The sequence below is a fragment of the Lotus japonicus genome, chromosome 1 (assembly GCF_012489685.1).
Source record: "Lotus japonicus ecotype B-129 chromosome 1, LjGifu_v1.2".
In the NCBI taxonomy this organism is placed as follows: Eukaryota; Viridiplantae; Streptophyta; class Magnoliopsida; order Fabales; family Fabaceae; genus Lotus; species Lotus japonicus.
The window spans coordinates 103,399,474-103,421,227 of NC_080041.1; the positions used below are offsets into that span (position 1 = coordinate 103,399,474).

At 37.8% G+C, this 21,754-nt stretch overlaps 2 protein-coding genes across 3 annotated transcripts; one reads left to right on the forward strand and one right to left on the reverse strand.

Annotated features, from left to right (window-relative positions):
- The first annotated feature begins 674 nt into the window (after positions 1–674).
- On the forward strand, positions 675–14,229 carry LOC130728607 (protein RIK). 2 transcript variants are annotated; one of them, XM_057580117.1, is made up of 12 exons: positions 688–1,099; positions 1,315–1,498; positions 2,608–2,709; positions 2,799–2,833; positions 2,918–2,993; positions 3,385–3,516; positions 3,596–3,673; positions 9,635–9,728; positions 9,836–9,953; positions 10,501–11,167; positions 13,268–13,523; positions 13,708–14,229. In XM_057580117.1, exons 1-12 carry the CDS (start codon positions 1,017–1,019, stop codon positions 13,827–13,829), a joined length of 1,947 nt encoding a protein of 648 aa, XP_057436100.1. In that variant the 5' UTR covers positions 688–1,016; the 3' UTR covers positions 13,830–14,229. The 2 variants fall into 2 exon arrangements, with proteins under 2 accessions (XP_057436101.1, XP_057436100.1); XM_057580118.1 differs by lacking the exon at positions 13,708–14,229 and having other exon boundaries at positions 675–1,099; positions 12,215–13,408.
- Positions 14,230–15,145: 916 nt separating this feature from the next.
- Positions 15,146–18,022, reverse strand: LOC130728608 (glycine-rich RNA-binding protein 2, mitochondrial-like). The gene is made up of 5 exons (XM_057580119.1): positions 17,870–18,022; positions 17,017–17,161; positions 16,870–16,938; positions 16,303–16,409; positions 15,146–15,747 (listed from the first exon to the last, which is right to left on the reverse strand). The coding sequence occupies exons 2-5, from the start codon at positions 17,150–17,152 to the stop codon at positions 15,352–15,354; spliced, it is 708 nt and encodes a 235-aa protein (XP_057436102.1). The 5' UTR covers positions 17,153–17,161; positions 17,870–18,022; the 3' UTR covers positions 15,146–15,351.
- Between the last annotated feature and the right edge of the window lie 3,732 nt (positions 18,023–21,754).

Below are 21,754 nucleotides of genomic sequence, written 5' to 3' on the forward strand. Positions count from 1 at the left end.
GTCCAATGAATATTCGTGTGTGTCCATAGAATCTGGCCATGATTCCCACGTTTATTCGTTCTTAATTTCATGATTGAAAAAATTATGTTAAGCAATTGAATGGGCCGAATGGAATTGTCATAGCCTCGTCATCACTCTAAAAAATTATATGAAATTATAGCCTCGTGAATGGAATTATACGAGTGAATGAAATTGTAGCCTCGTCATCACTCATAATTTCCCAATTGAATGGGTCGAATGGAATTGTCCATTGAATGTTAAGCAAAAATTATGTCAATCAATTGAATGGGCCGAATGAAATTGTGAAATTATGATTGAAAAAATGTCAAGCTGCAAAACAATAGTAACGTATTTTTTGTAAAGTCAAATGTGCGAAATGGATGCAAACATATATAGTAACGTATTAAATGAGTGTATTAATGTGTGAATTAAATGTGCGAAATGCTATCTGGCTGCGACACTCGTCAGTCAAAATAGTGGATAACGATTTTGTTAGAGTGACAAAATAGTGCAAACATATATACTTGAGGAGAGTAATTCTTAAAGTGACATGTGTTATAAAATAGTGGACAACGAAGATTTAAGCAAGTCAATTTATTTTTTACAGCAAAAGAAATTTAAGGAGGATAGATATGTAATTTTATGCTTTTAATTGTTAAGCTCTTTTTTATTCCACTCGCTTCCCCCCCCAAATTGGGGGGAGCAAAATTGAGGGTATTGAGTGGTATGTGGTGGAATTGGTTCCATTGGATTCCATCCTATTCCATCCACTTTTTAATAAACCAAACAAGGGATCCCTTCCTCCATCCCTTCCATTCCATCCCGCTCCATCCCCCTCCATCAATCCAAACGAAGCCTAAGATAGATTCGGGGGGTAAAGTAAAACCCCGTTTCACCGATCCAACGCTCACGTTATTATCGTTTCCAAAACCAAGAAACAAAGGTCAAGATTCTCAACAAAATCAACCAATCCTTTCAATTCCGATTGCCGAATCAATTCCAGAATCGCTTCATCAATGACGGAGGATAGCAGCGTTAGGGTTTCTTCTTCCGATGAAGCCTCCGCTGCCAACGACGCTTCACAAGCAAGGCAGAGGAGGTAGCTTTAACACACTCCATTGAATTCAGTTCCTCTTTGCATTAACTTTGTTGTTGATTTCATCAATTGATCTCGTTAATCATCGGAATAATAGCCCAGTGATTGAGATTCTAGGGTTACACTGGCACTGGGTGGAAATACGAATCCAAATTGAGTCTTTTGGATTGGGATTAGATGAATATTTGAGATGAATGGGTGTTTTGATTGTTTTGTAGAAAGAAGAGAAAGTGGGATCAGCCGGCAGAGCCTTTGAGCAATGCTTCTACGCCTCTTGGCGGGGTTGCATTTCCGGGTGTAGCTCCGGTGGTCACGGGAGCACTTTTGACGAATCCATTGGCTGCTTCAGTTCAGCTTCAGCAGCAGCAAACTGCTGTCACTGCAGCCCAGAAATTGACTCAAGTGAGATGTCTAATCCCTTACAATTGTTTAACAATTATTACTTTGGTCTTAGGCAAGAGGGGTTAGTAGTTGTTTGCCAAAATTTCATCCAAGATTTGTAAATTGTGTGGGTGAATGACATATGAAACATACAGTAGGCCAATAAGAAATAGCAGATTATAGGAAAAAACTGTGATTATGTGAAAATGAGGATCTATCCTTTTAGTGCCAGTGCCGTATATCATATTTTCACTGTACCGCGTACACCTTTGTCTATGGACTTTTGGACCTTGCTTTGCTTTGCATGATCTGCATGCCAGCCTTATAGATATGATAAATAAGCTATTGAGCTTAGTTCTACTGAGGCACAATAAGTGATCCTCTCTCGTCTTTAGTCCTCTTGGGAGCTTGCCCCACAAAGGGATCTTGATATTGTAACCATAGAAGTTTTTGATAATCCAGTTTCTCATTCTTCGTAACTATACCTTTTTTATTTGAGGAAGGTCCTATTAGAAAATCAATTATATTTTTGCATTATAATAATAAATTTTAGCTTGATCCATTTGTACTTTTTGGCCCATTACTGATAAGTTTGCAGACTGGGTGTTGGGATGTGGTAAAATCAATGTCTTCAACTTTTGTGCCTTGTAATAAACTAATCAATAGCCTGTCTCAGTGATTCTATTAAAATTTGTTTCATTTTTTGTAATGGTAAATGTTGTCATATTTGTGTTCTATGGCATTCCAAAATCCAAATTTTCTTTTCCTTTTAATTTCTGTCGAATAATTGCGTAAGTATTTATTTTGTATTTTTCAAAGATATTTTGAGATCCAAATTAGGAACTGAGGAAACTAAAATGTGAAAGGTGTGAGAGAAAATTGAGAGTGAAACTTTCTGAATCTAATTCATTGAAGGAGCTTACATGAGGTGCTGGACATATATACACGAGCGATACAATGAGGATTGAGATGCAAATTAGAGTTAGTTTCAACCAGTTAATCAATCAGCTAACTAATAAAACCATAACTGACAAACCAAACAGTAAAAAACAGTAAGCACTAACTAATACTGACTAATTTTGATACTCCCAATAATCCATATCTTAATTGTGGGATGAATTTTTGTGTAGCAAAAGATCCAAGATGAATTAGTAATTGCTCGAGAAATCATCATAAATGATGCGGAGTCTTCTATTCGTTACAAGTTGACGAAACGCCAAACACAAGAGGAGGTGACTTAAAGACAATCAACTATGCATCCTTTTAACTTCAAGCATCTCTTAATTTTTATCTTTAATGATCAATTTTCTTCTTTCTGCAGATCCAGAGGTGCACTGGTACTATAGTTATAACTAGGTTTGTGGGTCATTTAAAGCATTTCTAAAATCCTTTAGTGTTTTCTATACCTCTGCAAATAATGTGTTTGGTGATATTTTTCAGAGGGAAGTATCGACCGCCTACTGCACCGCCTGATGGAGAGAAGCCGTTGTATCTTCATATCTCTGCAGGAGCTCATGTAAGATCTGCTGCTTGTTTTTCATATAGCACAATGATTGGGTTCAATAATTAAATATTTTTGTGTCATCCTTTGTTATGATATGCCAGTAAACACTTATTACTTTGTAAAATACTCAGTCAGATGCATAGATTGGAAAGCTTTGGGATGGCTAAAGAAGAATAAAGTTTCGTCAAAGAAATAAATGAAATGTCATGTCGAAGATATTAATGAATTTGTTTGTAACATACTTAATAAAAATAAAAAGGTTTCTTATTGTTGAAAGAAAGAACCACATGACTTTTTTTGTGTGTATCATTGCTCATGACACAGTAACGGACTAATTGTAGTGTTACACTGGAATTGATTACATAACTTGGTTTGCTTTTGGTGACATAAAATTATATTGTAGATAAAAGAGACGGCGGAACGGATTTTAGTTGTTGATCGTGCTGCCGCAATGATTGAAGAAATGCTAAGACAGGGGCAAAATTCACCGTCGATTTCTACTGCATCACCTTCAGCTTTGGCTAATGGAGTGACGGTAGACATTCATTCATTACTAACTTATGTATACTGTTGTAATGTGATTTGTTGACAAATGAAACATGTTGCTGAATCAGATGCCGAGCGCATGTGTGTTTTTGGGCTTTGATGCTGACCCATCATTGAACATTGTTGCTCGTATACGTGGGCCAAATGTGAGTCCTTCTCTTCCTGATTGACATGTCTAATTTCTCTTGGTGATGGTCTGTGTGTGGCGGCCATATGTGGAGAGGTCTTCCGCATTTGTTTTTTGAAAGGACTCATCAAAATTTCTCTTCAATTGATCTGTTTACTTTCTGGGTCTCATTTGGTGGTTTATTGATGCATCCATTTTTTGAAAGGACTCATCAAAATTTCTTTTACATAATCTGTACGTTTACTATTCTATCCCTTCACTGACTAGGCTTGCCTGTGTTTTTGTTCCAAACTTCTGATTTGATGGTGTGGAGCGGTATGGTTTAAGAGATCTGATTTTCCAATAGTTGATTTGGCAAGTAAAAAAGAAAGGGTGGAGTGGGGGTAATGGAGGAGAGCTGTAGTGGTTTTATAGTTATGTCACATTTGGAATCAAAATACTAGTTAAAGTGTTAAAAGTGACCTTCAGATAGATGACAAACTGTTCTTCTGATGACTTAAGAAACCTTTTGATAGGAGAAGAAGTGAAAGAGAGGAGAAAGAGAGAGAAAGAGAGAGAAGGGAACTGAGAATTGAGATTAGAGAGATAAAATTCTTGTTACAACTAACATAACATCTCTAACTGCCTAATGGCCTTATTTATACTACTTTGCTGCCAGCTGTTATGACAGCTGTTCTAATTCTTATTTAACAGATGCTAACAAGTGCATCATATTCCTAATTAACAGATGCTAAGTGATGCTAAGTGCATCATATCCCTCCCCTTAAAACTCTCCTTGACCTCAAGGAGAAGCAGTAACATCAAAGAAGGGGAACTGCTGCTTCAGCTTATATAGCAATTCCCAAGTGGCCTCTTCTGCACTTTCCCCTTTCCACTGCACTAAGACTTCAGTAACAGCTCTATGGTGTTTCTGCACAGAGCGCCTCTTCAAAATCTTGAATGGTTCCTTAGGATTATCCATGCTGCCCCAATCTTCCGGAAGAGGATAAAGAGAAACTGTAGCATCTGGGCAAGGTTTCAGCAGGGAAACATGAAAAGTGGGATGAATGCGTGAGGTAGCAGGTAAATTGAGGGTGTAAGCAACCTTGCCTACACGATGTAGTATCTGATATGGGCCAAAGAAACGAGGGGACAGCTTTTGTGAAGCCCTAGAAGTGAGAGAGGATTGCCTATAAGGCTGGAGCTTCAAGAAAACCCAATCTCCAACTTGAAATTCTCTATCAGACCTGTGTTTATCAGCCAAGGTCTTCATGCGAGCTTGAGCTCGAGCCAAGTTACCTTGCAACTTGTTGATCATCTCCTCTCTAGCAACAAAGCTTCTGTCCACAGCATCCACCACAGTGCTTTGAGGGCAGTAAGGTAAATGCAAGGGGGGCGGCTGACCATAAACAACTTCATAAGGGGTAGCTTGGATTGCAGAGTGAAAAGTGGTGTTATACCACCATTCTGCCATAGGCAGCCAAGCAGCCCACTCCTTTGGTCTCTGCCAAGTCATGGCCCTCAAGTAATGTTCCAAGCAACGATTGAGGACCTCACTCTGCCCATCTGATTGAGGATGATAGGCAGTAGACAAGCTCTGAGAAATGCCCAATTGTTGCAGAAATGCTGCCCAGAATTTGCTAGTAAAGAGGGGATCCCTGTCACTCACTATATTTGCTGGGGCTCCATGAAGTTTGTAAACATTGTTGATGAACACCTCAGCCAAAGTGGAAGCTGAGAAAGGATGTGACAAGGCTATGAAATGAGCATACTTACTAAGCCTGTCAATAACCACCCATATGGTGTCCTTGCCATGGGACTTGGGTAGCCCTTCAATGAAGTCCATGGCAATACTTTGCCACACTCCATCAGGTATAGCCAAGGGCTGCAGCAAACCTGGAACAGCATGAGGTTCATACTTGCATCTCAAGCAAGTCTCACACCTTTGAATAAACTCAGCTACACTCTTGCTAAGTCCTTTCCAATAAAATAAGGACTTGATCCTATGAGTAGAAGCCCTTATACCCGAATGCCCCCTTGATGAGAGGAGTGCAACCATTGCAAAATAACCAATCTGACTTGGTCATTATTGGGAACTACCAATCTGTGTTTCCGGAAAAGGAAACCATCCACCACCCTGTAATGAGGATGCTGGTCAGGAGAAGCATTCACCTCTTGCATAAGATCCTTGAGGGAAGAATCTGCAACATAGGCTTGTTGTATTAGATCCCACAATTCTGAAGAAATGGAAGAGACTGCCAAGTGTAGCAACTCTCCATGATTGGCCCGGGATAAGGAGTCCGCAGCAACATTGTCCTTTCCCTGCTTATACCTAATTTCATAAGATAGACCCATCAATTTAGTAACCCATTTATACTGTGCAGGTGTAGACAACCTTTGTTCCAGTAAAAATTTCAAACTATGTTGATCCGTTAAGATGAGGAAAGGTTGAAGAGACAGATATTGGTGCCATTTAGACACTGCATGCACAAGTGCTAGTAATTCCCTGTCATAAACTGATAGCAACCTATTCCTGGGAGAAAGAACCTTGCTAATAAATGCAATAGGGTGCTTGTCTTGCATCAGAACTGCCCCAATTCCTGTACTGGAAGCATCAGTCTCCACTACAAATGGCTTAGCCATATCTGGAATAGCCAATACAGGAGCAGTACTTAAGGCTTGTTTGAGCTGATTGAAAGCATGGGAAGCCTTATCAGACCAAATGAAGGCATCTTTCTTGAGTAAGTCAGTGAGAGGTGATGCTAGCATGCTGTAATTTTGAATGAATCTTCTGTAGTAACCTGTGAGGCCCAAGAAACCTCTGAGTTGCTTAAGTGTCTGAGGTTCTGGCCACTCTTGAACTGCCATGATCTTGGCTGGATCTGTAGTAACCCCTTCAGGAGTAATGAAGTGGCCCAAGTACTCAATTCGAGTAGTAAAGAAGGCACATTTACTTCTCTTGACATAGAAGGAATGAGTCTTTAAAACAGTGAAAACATGTCTAAGGTGTGCCACATGCTCAACTATGGACTTACTATAGACAAGGATGTCATCAAAGAAGATGAGCACACACTTCCTTAATAGACTAGCAAAGATGACATTCATGGTACCTTGAAATGTGGCTGGGGCATTGGACAACCCAAAAGGCATGACCACATATTCATATTGTCCACCATGAGTCTGAAATGCAGTCTTAGCTATATCTTCTGGTTTCATCCTTATTTGATGATAACCAGACCTAAGGTCCAATTTAGAGAAAATTTGAGCACCCCCTAGCTCATCCAGCAAATCTTCAACAAGAGGAATAGGAAATTTTGCTTTAACTGTCATGTCATTAAGCTTCCTATAGTCTACACACATCCGCCAGCTGCCATCCTTCTTCTTAACCAAGACCACAGGAGAAGCAAATGGAGAAGAACTAGGTTGGATAACCCCTGAATCCAACAGCTCTTTCACCATGTTGTCAATGACATCTTTCTGTGCAGGAGGGTACCTATAAGGTCTCAAACTAACTGGGTTGGACCCTTCCTTCAGAACAATCTGGTGGTCATGGATGCCTCTGAATGGGGGTAGCTGTGTAGGCTCCTCAAAAACATCCTTAAATTCCTCTAGGACAGTGGTTTTATGTTCTTTAGTTGCAGGATCCTCAGGTTCCTCTAAGCCAAGAGCACAACACACTTTCTCTTGGGAACATGGAAACAATTGTAGCATAAAACAAAAGCTTTCCTCAGCTACAATTTGATTAAGTTTAGCAGCTGAAACTACTCTATCCTTCCCACTCTTATCAGCTTGCAATCTCACCTTAAGGTGTCCCATATCAAATTCCATAACAAGGGCTTTGAAATCCCATGATATAGTTCCCCACTGAGTTAACCATTGTAAGCCTAAAATCAAATCAAAACTACCTAAAGGAAGAGCAATAGCACTAGTGAAGAAATCATACCCTTGCATCTTCAACTGTATTCCATCACATAGGCCTGTACCTTGCATGACTCCACCACCTGCTACAGTAACTTGTAAAGGCTTCAGTAGAGGATGCACGGGTCTAAGGTAGCTCAGGCCTTCCTTGCACAGTTTTTGATCAATGAAGTTGTGTGAGCTTCCAGAATCAATGAGGACATGAATCCTCTTCTTTCCTATCCATGCAGTCAACCTCATCAAAGGATATTCAGAGTCCCCATGTATGGCATTCAAGGATAATGTAGGAACAACTGGTTCAGAATCAACAGAACTTGCAGAGTCAACAGCTTCTGGTTCACCTTCCTCAACCTCCATTAAGAAAACTTGGAGCTTCTTCCTTTGCGGACAATCATGCCCTGGAGAAAATTTCTCATGGCAGAAGAAGCACAAATTTTGTGCTCTATGTTCTTCCATCTCTTTAGGAGATAATTTCCTCTGAAATGTGTAATTAGGTTTTCCTAAAATTCCTTTCTGATTGGAATCACCCCCTGGTTTCTTCTCTGGTAACTTCTTCTCAACAAATGAAGAGTTTCCGCGCTTGTCAGACCATGCGCCGGTGCTTCTGACACCCGAAACAGTGCGTTTCTGGAGCAATTCGATGCTCCTCTCCTGCAATTTCGCGATTCGTGTAGCTTCAAGCAACGTCCTTGGTGCAAACATCTTCACACCATTGCTCAACTCAGCACACAATCCACCCAAGTATACTTGCAATTTCTGAGGTTCTGACAAATCTGTGCGCGCAGCCAAGGTATCAAAAGCCTCTTGATAATCTTCTAGAGTTCCAGTTTGAACCAGGCGCTTAAGTTCCTCTAATGGTGAATCGAATTCAGTACCAAAACGCACCTTCACTGCATCGCTGAACTGCATCCAAGAAACTGGACCAGTCGTGCTCTGTTCCAAGGTCTGGAACCACCGGAAAGAACTCTCGTCCATTGCGATGCTAGCAATCGCTACCTTCTCTGCTTCCGGCGTGTTGTCAAGCGTGAAGAATCGTTCGCACTTCACAAGCCACGATTCAGCTTCGTCGCGGTTGAATTTCGGAAAATCCAATCGCGTCAATCGCGTCGGCATGCGGTGCTCGCCGTCGTTCGCGCCTCTCCGCCGCGACGACATCTCCGTCATCTGCAACCCGAGGCCTCGCATCGCCTCCTGGAACCCGTTCAGTTGGAGCTTGAACCTCTGCTCCAGCTCACGCAAATGCCTACTGATGCACGGCTCGATCGTCGCCGTAATCCGCTCCTCCGCCTCACGGATTGAGCTCTGCAACCTCGTCGCTTCCGCCATTGGTCACCGTGAATCGAGTGCTCTGAATACCAATGATAGGAGAAGAAGTGAAAGAGAGGAGAAAGAGAGAGAAAGAGAGAGAAGGGAACTGAGAATTGAGATTAGAGAGATAAAATTCTTGTTACAACTAACATAACATCTCTAACTGCCTAATGGCCTTATTTATACTACTTTGCTGCCAGCTGTTATGACAGCTGTTCTAATTCTTATTTAACAGATGCTAACAAGTGCATCATATTCCTAATTAACAGATGCTAAGTGATGCTAAGTGCATCACCTTTTGTATTGAACAGAGCTTCTTACATAATGAAATTAATTCTCAGAGACTTTGGGGGCTGGTGGGCATAAGTTTGTATATACACATGCTGACAAGAATAAAGGAGCTTGGCAAATAACTACAAATCAGATACTAATTTCCAGAGTTAAAGATAGAGGCTGATCATTCAGTGAATCACATATCAAGAAAACAAAAACTTAATTTACCTATTAAAAATCCGGAGTTATGCTAATTAATTGCCTCATCTAATAGAATTAGTTAGCCTGCTTAGGCTTTTATCACTTATTGGACGCCAGTCATGCCACATTATTATATTTATTTCGTTTTACTGGATAGAGTTCTCTATTTGAATACTTTCTGAAGTTTACTTTGTGTATAATAAAGTCAAGATAATCTGATGTTTCAAGCTTTCTCTGACATCTCCATACAATTGGGAGAAATTGTTTTGGTGTTGGTGGTGGTTTGGATTTGAACGTGCAGGACCAGTATATAAATCACATTATGAATGAAACAGGAGTAACAGTTACACTGAGAGGGCGTGGTTCAGGAAATGATGAATGCATGAGTGGAGAAGGTAGGTTCTTCATTCATGTTATCTGGACTTTTGAACGGAATGTTATTCAGCATTGCATATTCTATATATATATGTGGTTTTGAAGTTGAGTTATTTTCTGGTTGCAGATGGACAACAGCCTATGCATCTGTTTTTGTCAAGTAACAATTTGAAAAGTCTTGAAGATGCTAGGTGTTTGGCTGAAAATCTTTTGGATACAATCAGTGTGGAGTGTGGTGCTTCGAGGTATTTTTTTACACTGTGAAAGGGTATAGGATCTGTGGGCCAGATTTAATTTCTCTCCCAAAGTGGACGATTTAGGAAATGCTTTATGTCTTCCTTAGAAATTTTTGCTCTTTCCACTTTGAAACAAATACTTTTTTTTTTTTTCCTGAAAATCTATATTTCTTTTATTTGATAATTCATGGAATATGTTAGGACTTAGGATAAAGGGGATTTAAGTAATTAAAATTAGTTACGGTTGTTAGTTTTTTCTGTGTACTTTACATTCGCAATTTGGACTTCATTGGTTGATTATGATATTAAATTTGGAACTTCGGTTTGTGTTGAATTCAGTTTTAATTTTCTTTGGAACAGAGATTGAGTTTGATTTTGAGAGGATAGTGCGTGTGTTAGATGTAAGGGTCTGGTAAATCTGATTGGGAACTTATTCTGCCATTGCAATTTTTTGAACTGTGTTATTTGGCTATTTTTAATGCTGGTACCATGATAAATTACTTCAAGTTGGATTTGTATAAGCTTTAGGAAATAACTTGTGATTTAACTGTCATAGGGTTCCATCATGTAAGGTTTATAGTGCTGTTCCACCTCCACAGCAGGCATATACTGCTGTTCCCCCTCCACAGCAGGTATATACTGCTTTTCCACCACCCCAGCAGGTTTATAATGGCCCTTCATTGTCAAAGCAGATTTCTACTGCCATTTCACCCCCGCAACAAGTTTATAGAGCTGTTCCACCCCCGCAGCAGTTGTTGGCTGGAGTTCAGAGTTCTGGAGTTGAGCTAGAGGGAATTGCAGGCCTAACCACAAATTCGTTGTCATCAAATGTGGCCCCAACACCAGTTCCACCAGCTTCCTTGATTGGAGTACCTGGTGTCGCCACTACCCTTATGTCAGCGACTATGTCACAATCTACAGGATATTTAAGCTCCGGGCCTCAAGCAAACATGATTGGTTATACTCTCCCTTCGGTATCAGGTGGCACTAGCTATATTGGATATGGTGGAATATATCCTCAAGCTACCCCAATGCAGCAAGTTGCCCTTGCCCTGCGACACTCGCCTCCTGTTGCTTCAACCGTCGCTCCCACAACATCGACATCAAATGGAGAATCCAAGTCAACCACAAGCTCTAATCCTGAAAAGGAGAGACGGCAACCTCAGAGGCGGAAGTTTCAAGAATTACCAGTTGGTTCAAAGAGCACAACAAAACTCAATCAGGTCATCGCATCACCATTGATCTTTAAATACATCATTGCATTTATCAAATGAAATAATATTCAATCCTCCTTTGTTACTTGTAGTTTCTAGTAAGTTTGCAAATGAATAGTAGGGCTTGGTCTATGGATTCTGATTCTATCAATTCGATTTGGAATTTTGAATATTTTATTAAGCATTAAAGTAGTAGTTACCTTCCATCTAGGCTGTAAATGAGGATCACTGCTACGGATTTTGTTTTTTATCATTCTAAAGAGCAGACTGTTTTCTAAGAATCTTGACTTTACTTCAACAAGAACATACTACTGTGATCAAGATACACCACCCCAGAAATTCTGCTTTCAGCTTTCTTCCGAGACCTCTTAGTTGAGCTGACATCAGCACCTAATATTTTTATGCATAGTTGCAGACTGGCTTTTCCTCAAGTGATTCAGATAATGTGTTATAGGAATGGTGGTTGTTCTTTTGATAAAGGTTCTATACCCACATTGCTACTGGGAACTCTGAGATTATTCATTGATTTTTTGACATACTTTATGATTTTTGGTTTTCAAAAATGGAAAGGAAGCAAAGTTTTAAGATTTCAATCCAGTAACTGAAATAATATTGAATTTCAAAGGCTTGAGAAAGAAAGGTCAAGTGTGTTGAAAGATTTGTAGTAAGCTATAATGTCTCCAAATTGACTGAGTTGACGAGAGTTTTTTTTTTCTTGGATAGAAGCAATTTTGCACCATTTTTTTCCGCCCCTCTGTTGATCATAGTTAGGGCAGTGGTTGCTGTACTAACATTGATGCTTGCATTTTGCATACTCATATATATATATATATTTGGAGCAGAGGGCCTTCTTATCTTCTGTTTTCTTTTTTACTGCATATATCTGTGTGTATATCTTACCCTCCTAAAGTGAACTCCTAATTCTTTTCTGTTCTCTTTACAATTTTCTTTCTTCATCAAAGAGAATAGAAGTACTCTTCTTTCGAATGCTCTTCATCACTAGCTCTGTACTGATTTAAACTATCTTGTGCTGATTGTTTATGCTTAATATTCCAGGTATTTTCTCTGACCTTCTATGAAGCTAATAGGCTGACACTGGACCTGTCTGTTGGGCTGTTGGTTTGAATGTTTGACAGGGTTTTCAGTTCTGAAGGACTTATGAGGGTGCTTGTGGCTTCACAGCATATGCCCTTTCGCAATCCAACTGTTATTCTGGTTTTTTTGCTTTCATTGGTAAACATGCTGCAAAAGATGTTGCAGCATGCTTGGGCCATGCCTCCAGTCCTGCATGTATAGGCTGCCAGCACCAAAAACACTAGATTAGAGAATGAGATGTCACCATAAAAATAATAAGTCAAGGAATAAAGTTAATGGCATGTGAGTGAAATGCATGGAAATGATAAAACTTTTTATATTCTGGTTATACATTCGAAGGAAACTAACTTCTAATATTTTTAAAACTATGGTGCTGTCAACCTTGTCCTAAAGGTGATAAGATAAAACCATCTCCCTTAAAATTGTTGCCTTCCTCTATAGCCAATTACCGCCTCGAGATGCAAAAATCTCACACCTCCTTGAAGTCTGGGTAGACTTAATTCTACGTCCCTTGCAGTGATTCATTAAAAATCCTTCTTTTGTGCTTCCAATATACCAATCACTCATAAAAAAACTCAGGTTTTTTTGGAAGATTAACTTACCCTGATTTTTGACAAATATGCGTCATTTGGCATTGGCGCTCAAACCTTTTTATTGGGAAAACTTTACCTGCAGATGTACAGTTCGCCAATAACTCTAGGAAGCATGAGCCACCACAACAAATACCTATGATCCTTCTATTTTAATTGTATTCATTATCTATTTGCACAATTGGAAGTCTACTAACTTTCTGTACTTCTGGCTGTTATGCATGTCGACATTAGAACACGTTAGAATGATACACAGCTAACAAGTTGTCTGTTTATCCTACCTTATATTGCTTTATGTATTTATTTTTCTTGATTTTCAGTCTTTATTGACTTGTAATTTTTGGCGTGTTGGAATATTTTAGTAAATTATCTGATTCAGAAGTTGTCTGGATTTTTGTTTTCTCCCACTCTAACTCAATTGCAGGGATTGGAACCTCTTAGACCTAATGAACAATCTGATGATCTGGTTTTGAGGAATACATCGAATATGCCTGCTCCTAGGAAGTTGATGCAGTCCAATGGAATGGCACCACCTCCGCCAAGAACTATGCCTCCACCACCTCCAACACTAAGAACGATGCCCCCACCACCGCCACCGCCTAAATTTTCTGATGCACCGGAAGTTAAAGTACAGGACAAGAGCAAAAATTTACTCAAGACAAAATCTGATGCAGTTCCTGGTTAGTGTAAACCTGGTTCAATGTGGCTTTAAATTTAATGTGGCATCCTCTGTTTTCTCTATTAACTTATTGTGAGCATGTATTGTATACTTTTTATTTGTGGCCCTGTAACTGGACTTTATGATGCCCGTCTTTATGGCCATCTTTTATATTGTTTTGTCTGTAAATTCTGTATTTATTTCAGATACTCTCATCAAACTAATGGAATATGGAGAGGATGATGACGATGTTGACGATTCCAGTGAAGAGCCACTTCCTCGCACCACCCAGGCAAATGGGGTTCAAAAGCCTTTCTGGGCTCTATGAGCTGTACAATGAATGGCGAGCATAAGATGTAAATAAGTAATATTTCTATTGGGATTTAGTCTTCATTAGTGCTTGCTGATTTAGCCGTTCCCCTGAGCATGATTTTTGGAGCAAACTGGTTGGTTGTTCAGTAGCATTTGAACTCTCAAGGCTGTAATTGCACATTCTCATCCGACCGGATTGTCTGTTGTAATTTTGTCCCAATTTGTTTACACATAAACACTGCTGGTCTATTTTTAGCAGTTTAGTTGGCCACTAATGTGATGTAACCATGTTGGCTCTTGCTTCTTCCCTCTTTTATAGCTGGCACCCTCTTAGCAACTCACCAGTAACCATGAATGAAATTGTGGTTCACTGTTAAGATTGAAGATGCAAGTTCAAAACCTGTTTTGTTTTTCCATTCTTCTGTTGGGTTACCTTGTTCCTAAAAGAAATCGCTTATTACTGATTAGTATTTAGTTTTAGTCCATGATTGAATCAATCTTGATCCCGCATTTCCTGAAATAGCTTAACTTTAGTTCTCAACTAACATAATGATGAAACAAACTATAGAAAAATAGTAATGATATTAAACATGTTTTTTTTTTGAATGGCTAAAAATGATATTAAACATGTTGACAAGAATACAACAGCAACATGAAAAATTAATTAAAAGCACATGCTGAGGGCTAAAACTAACTTTTAAAAAGAGCCAAAAATGATTATTTTTGAAGTTAAAGAACTAAAATCAAATTTTATTAGAACAACCTTACTCAATTAAAAATATAAACAATACAAAATGTCTGAACCTTTAAAATCTAAAACTTCCAAAATGTATTTCAGTAATAACTAATAAGTGATTTCAATGTTAATTTACAAATATTCCATTATTTCTAATATTATTGAAGAAATTTATTTACTAATAAATAGAATGCATCAAAATTTGATCCTTTATTGCTCAAATGTTATATTCCCAAACCAGCTGAGGCCCAGAGCATAAGTTCTAGAAGTCGACTAATCCTACAGAAATGAATCAATTACAGCAACTCTAAAAAGATTGTTGCTCCATTCTCAAAACATGCCACTTCAAAAAAAAATACATCGTAGACAAAATCATTTGGGAGATTTATTTAAACTTATTTTATTAAGATGTTTCGACAAGCTTATAAAGATATTTATTACCCACTTATTAATTGTTTAGAGCTTATTTTTATAAGCTACTCAAAATAACAATACTTGGATCATAACCTACCTATGAAATAAGCGCTTGAGTAAGTTCATCTAAACACACCTAATAGAGTTTTGAACATACATGTATGTTATTGTTAGGTGTCAAATGGTCGAAAAAAAAATCATTCTATATGAAGTAGCAATTATTCAATTCCTAGAAAACTTATTTTACATCAGTCGTTGATCTGACAAACTACCAAATTCAAGCCAAACAACCAAAATGCAATCAAATACTAGAAAAACATCCAGTTATAATCAAACCCACAGGTTACTTGCTCTAGCAAGGAAATCCTTTATGACCAAAATGCTCTCTTCACCTGGTTTGAGCATACTCATCATTAGGTTCAACATTGTTCTGACTCACATTGAATTCATCTATGTCTGCACCTGTTGTGTCATTTTGGTTGCCACCAAACTGACCATATCCAAAACCAGAGTTGCTGCTGAGCTCACCGCTAGCAGGTCCAAGATCACCACCGGAATTTTCATTGAATTGGTAGTTACCACGACCACCACCACCATAGCTGTTACCAACACCATAGCTGCCGCCACCACCATAGCTTCCGCCTCCACCATAGCTTCCGCCTTCACCATAGCTGCCGCCTCCACCATAGCTGCCACCGCCACCATAGCCGCCGCCGCCTCCACCAAACCCTGGACGTGACCTTTCAGTAGCGTAATTTACCCGTATTCTCCGACCATGAAGATCCTGAGACACAACATAATTTGAGATGTTGCAAGAACAAATACCAACATGTTACAGACAAAACTGTATTGAAACTTCAGCAACAATTAATTGATGCTCTGTAACATGAAGAACTGTATCCTCATTCCTTCTTTATTTAAATAGACAAAATAGAAGTTAGATTGGGAAAACATTTTACTAAACTCTGTCTTTGAAAGGCCCAATCTTGGTTTTAAAATCTAATTCCACTTCATAAGAACTTGCAAGGTTTTCCCTAACATCCATAGTTTTAAGCTGACTCTTGAAATAAATAAAAATGTAACAAACTTTTATTTAGCGTAAAGCATTTCTTACAAGAATACTATATGCAGGTGACAAGAATACAGCAGCCACATGAATATGCACTCAATGGTTCTACTAACCTCAAGCCAAAATAACAGCAATTGCTTACTCCAGCTATGTACATAAGGTGTTTCACTATTTCATACATAATATGAAGTAATGAAAACTCTCTAATTAACTCCATTAAAAAGGATTTGAAATTATGCTCATCATGTGAATTTTAAAAACTGATAATACCTGGCCATCGAGGGCCTGAATGGCAGAAGATGCATCCTCACTGGTTGCATATGTTACAAAGCCAAAACCTCTGGACCTTTGCGAATCATGGTCGACGATAATCTTTGCTGGAAGAATATTAAAAATAACCAGTTTCAGTGTAGAACGTAACCACCATATTATGAAGTGTATATGCTTGACATTTGATTGTTGTTTGCCAGTTTGTCACATGTTACAGCTAGGGACAATTTATCAACTATATTATGATTAACAACAATTGTAAATTAATTCTAACAAAAGAGATGATCAATTAACAAAGTAAAGGTCACCCACAAAAGAAAGAATGGCATAAGTATACAAATATAAATAAGAAGCTGTTATTTTTAATAAAAATGTTTTCATTAATCAAAACAAAAGAATATGGCCACTCTGCAAAATTACATCAAAGATGAAGATTTTAATGGTTTGCTTTGGCTCACGGTAAAATTCAGAAACAAATCTAGAGGTTGAAAATTATTATGGTTTGACATTACCTATATATCTGAAATAATGAAAAACAAGAAGACTGTGAGTTAGAACGAAAAATACCTTCAATAACTTCTCCATAACGAGAAAAAGCTTCTCGCAGACTTGTATCATCAGTGCTGTATGAAATACCTGCAAAGCAATTGAAATTCGAAAAGTGTCAGTGTTTTCCAATTTGAAAAAAACTTCAGCATGATAAACTTAACGTACCTCCAACAAAAACCTTGGCAGATGACATGGATCTGATTGCTTGAAACATCGAAGGAGTAGACACAGAAACATCCTGACTGATGTGCTTGACAGCAGAATTCTTGAGTAGCTTTCCTATTTTACCGATAAACGCCATGGCTCAAACCTAAAAATGTTTCGGTCAGCAAATAGTTAAATCACTTATATGATCCATTGTTCATTGCAACTTTTGCTCTGTAAGTACAAAAGTTCCACCAGCTATTCAATTAAAAAGCATCATCAGTGCAATCTGATCTGATCTGATGAGATTGACATTTAATTACACATTATCCACAACATAAAGAATTATAAGTAACCACTAACGGGTTTTGGTTTAAGTGTTCAACCACCTAGACCAAGTTTGTGGGATTAAAAAAATATGCTCTTAGAAGCATTATAACAAGCAAGACAGCCCATCATTCCCAATCAAAATCATATACTTATATGAAGCTTCTTGTTAAATTGTAATGATAACCACAAACTCATATTTGCAGTAAATATGCTAGAAATTTGTAATTGAAAATGCCCATAAGCCAAGAATCCATAAAACATTACTCCAAAGAAATTTTTTAAATTCATTTCGTTCATTTTGATTCGAATACCCCCACATGCATTTTGAACAAAACCAAAGGCTTGCAGAGTGCAGACAGTAAAAAAAAATCTTGCACCGTATCAAACATCACCACGGTCAAAATAGCCAAATGGTAGAAACTCAATCAACGAGTAAATGATAAAAACAAAAAACAGAAAAGCAATACAGGGAACAACAATGAAGTCATCATGGAAAAAGAAATGATGGGTTGGGAGGAAGTTTTGATTTTGAGATCTTACGAACCTTGAATAACAGAGCGAGGGTTCTTCACTGTGTGTGTGTGTGTGAGTTGAGACTGTGAAGCTGCATAAACCCTTGAAACAAATAATAGGGTTTTACTTTTACCTATGGGAATTACACGTGGCAGCTTCTGTGCCGTACAGATGCTGCTGCTTGAAGCCTGGAGCATGCCGCCCATATAGATTTCTTGTTGTTTGGATTTCTTCTGAGAAAAATATGTAGTTTTTTTGGGCCTGCCTATGTGGTCCAAAAATATATTCCAATTTTGGAACCCAAAAACATGATAAAGTCAAGACCAAACAAGGTTTTGAACACCTTCTACTTCTAGGAACAGCTGCAACTATGTTCAGGGTGTTAGAAATTTCCACATGCAAGTGATCTATCTATCTCTAAATATGTACACATTGTTTAGTCATTTGGCACAATCACTGCATGGAAATTTGCTTAATGTTTAGGAAACCCAACATTCCCAGACTTGGCTGTTGATTTTCCCTTGACATGGTGTCCATTATGGGATGATGGAACAACATCAATTATTTTCCACATTTTTTTTACAACAATCACTTTTTTGTTCTATGGTAAAAAATGTGTTTTGAGAGTTTTGTTTTTTGTGTTCTACACTTCTACATGAGTTGGCATAGAGGTAGGGGGAGGAAAATGGGAAGGAAGGTGATGATACATGCATGAAAATGAGAGGATTAACACTCATTTAGGCTTGACTTATATACTAGAAGGATTGCGTGACTTTCACTCTAAATGGGCTGTATAAGCTCCAATTTTCAATTTTCTTTGTAATTTAAATTCGAGTTTGTGAGTGTAGAAAAAACTCTCTCCAAGTTCTCTCTTGGAAACCCTAAAAACTCTCTTCTCTACTTTAACTTATCAATCCTCTTAAAGAAGATTGCAGTGCCTTTATCTCTAGTCTCTTCCACCACCACTGTCGCCGCTTTCACCACCCTCCATCGCCATTGTCGTCGCTACCACCACTACATATATCTCAGTGACCCACCATTACCACTACCACTACCACTACCACCACAACCACCTCCCTCAACCGCCAGCACCAGCAATGTCACCGCCACCATCACCTTCCAACACCACCACCACCACCCGAACCACACCCTGCCATGATCACAATACTCTCCACCAACACCATCCACCACAACCAACCTCTCTACTGTCATCGTCATCACCACCACTACCTACCGCCACGATCCACCATGCCACTACGGTCACAACCACCCCTCCACTGTCGTCACCACTGCCACCTCTACAACAACCACCCTCCATCTCTACTACCTCAATTGTTGCAGTCACCTCGGCCGCCACCGTCATTCTTACCGTCCGCTAATACCGTCATCATTTCTATAATATCTATCATTATTCAATATTGCATGAAATATAAATTTATATTAATTTAAACGAAATGATAAGTTATACAGTGTATAATCAAACATCATGTAATATTAAATTTTTATTAGGTCTCATACAATATCAGACCTAATACTATATGCTATAAGATCTTATACTATACAACATTCAAACGAACCGTTAGATTTGATACTATGGAACATATCAAACCGCTACAAGAAAGTGATGCATTGAAGATACAATGAAGATCTAAAAGGCGACCTTACTTTCTTGACTTTGTCCAACCTTACAAAGATAGCTTTATATTCAATGAAGAAAGTAACGCCTGTCCCCTATGCTTTAATTGCATTCAAGGCAAGCACCGTATTTTTGCCGTATTCATTTATTCCAAGTCTTTGATAAAGTCTTTTTTTTGTTTTCTTAGATTTAGATTTTAATTGAAAATGAACCATGTTACAGTACCTTTTAATAGAGGCTCACCGAAGTCATAAACTTCTCTCTTGTATTCCATATGCTATTGCACTGAACGTTCTTCATTTGCCAATTTAATGGAAGTTTCATATTTCATCAGAATTATGATAAGGAAAAAGAAGAAAAAAAACTAACCAAAAGATACTGGTAACAAACTTCCACCCAAATTATGATTTGAGGTTTTCCAAATAGAAAGCCATATATACTTGCTGTAAACTGGTTGCATAAATGAACTATCCAAGTGTTCGAAATTTCGGCCACAAAATATAAAATAGTTTGGGTCAAGAACTACGGTTAGATTTGTTGTAACTAACTAACTAATAAGAATTTCTTAAAGCATTAAAAAATAATTTGGAACACCATTCACAATACCAAATATTCTGTACCTAAATTAAATAATATATACTATATATTAGAACGCAGGATTTCAAGGCATCAACTTTTGTGGGTCAAAGAAAGAGTATTTTCTTTATTTAGAGGAACAACTACATGACGGGAGTCTTATCTTCATACAGCACTCATTACCACATAACAATAATGCCAATTTAGCATGTACAAGTAAGTACAAGAAAGAACATGTTAATATGCTTCTGGTAGCTTACACTAAAAATAAAGCCAGCCAATTAGGACCTTAAACGTTTTCCATTTGATCACTCATTCAAAGTCCCTTTCGCATTCAACAATTTCTAAGAAAGAAGAAGGAAAAGTTGCTGTTATTTTAGGCAACGCCTAGGTGGATGCCCTCAACGAGACAACGTGCATATTTGAATTAGGGTTCTCAAAAATAATAGTGGCAAGAATCAATTTTAGTAAAATTAATTATAATAAAAGTATAATTGAAGGTAAAGTGATGTATATTCAAATAAAGCTATGAGACCTATTTCTACGAGATAATGTTGTAAAATTACACGATTGATTAGTTTTATTCGAGAATTCATTTTAAGTTATAATCAATTCTGATACAAAGCATCGAAATGCATGTTTGAAAATTCTTCTACAATTGATTCTACGTACTAAATAACTTCTGAATTTCAAATTTGATCTTATGGAAGGAGAAGTTGATCAAACATGCTATTAATAGCCAAAAATATACTGACCGTGAAGAACCAGTCCGATCTCACCAGTTGCAAATATGAAACCACATATGCTCGCCCATCAAGTCAAATTTTCACATGTTTGATTAAGTTGAGTTAACATGAAAAAAAACTCAACTCAATTAATTAGTAGAGTTTCGTCACTTTTTACCTTGAAGTGAGTGTAAACGCTATTAGCACTAGAGCCAACAAGTACCAAAAAAATACAGACTCTTAATAATACTTCTGTTTTTCACTAATCTTATTATTTGTTCTCTATCTCTCTTTTCGTATCATATTATATTATATATCACATCAGTTAGTCTTATAACAACATATAATGGAATCAAGTGCAAATAATATTACATACCACATCTTTTATTTTTCTATCTCTACCCATTTTTCCGGGGTTGTTTAAATGACTCATGAGAAAGTTTGGGTTAAATAACTCATCATTCAATTACATTGGAGATAAGTGAGTTGGAAATAAATTAAAAAATAAAATATAAAAATTTCAACTCACTTATCTTTAATGTGATTGGATGATAAATTATTTAACCCAAACTTTCTCAAGGCCATTTAGACAAACCCTATTTTTTCCAGTACATCAATTAATTTACTCCTTTTATTTTGGGGGCAGTGGGGCTTCTTATCTGTATAATTCACATGCATGACAAAAAGTGTTAGGTCCAAATTCAATGCCCCATTATAAATATTTAGTTATGGACCAGCTATGCTGAAAATTGGACCCTCAAAAGATTTCAAGTTGCTCAAGGAAGTGTCTCGTTCAGTCCATATTTACACCTTTGAGGTGGAAAGACTAATTTGCTATTGGACTAGAAAATGAAAGGTCCAAAAAATCCCAATTGAAAATTGATTAAAATTTGCAAACCCTTGGTGGATGCATCTGACATGAAATTCTCAAGTTGACTTCAAATCAAATCCCTAGTTTCCAGACATTTTCATCAGCAAA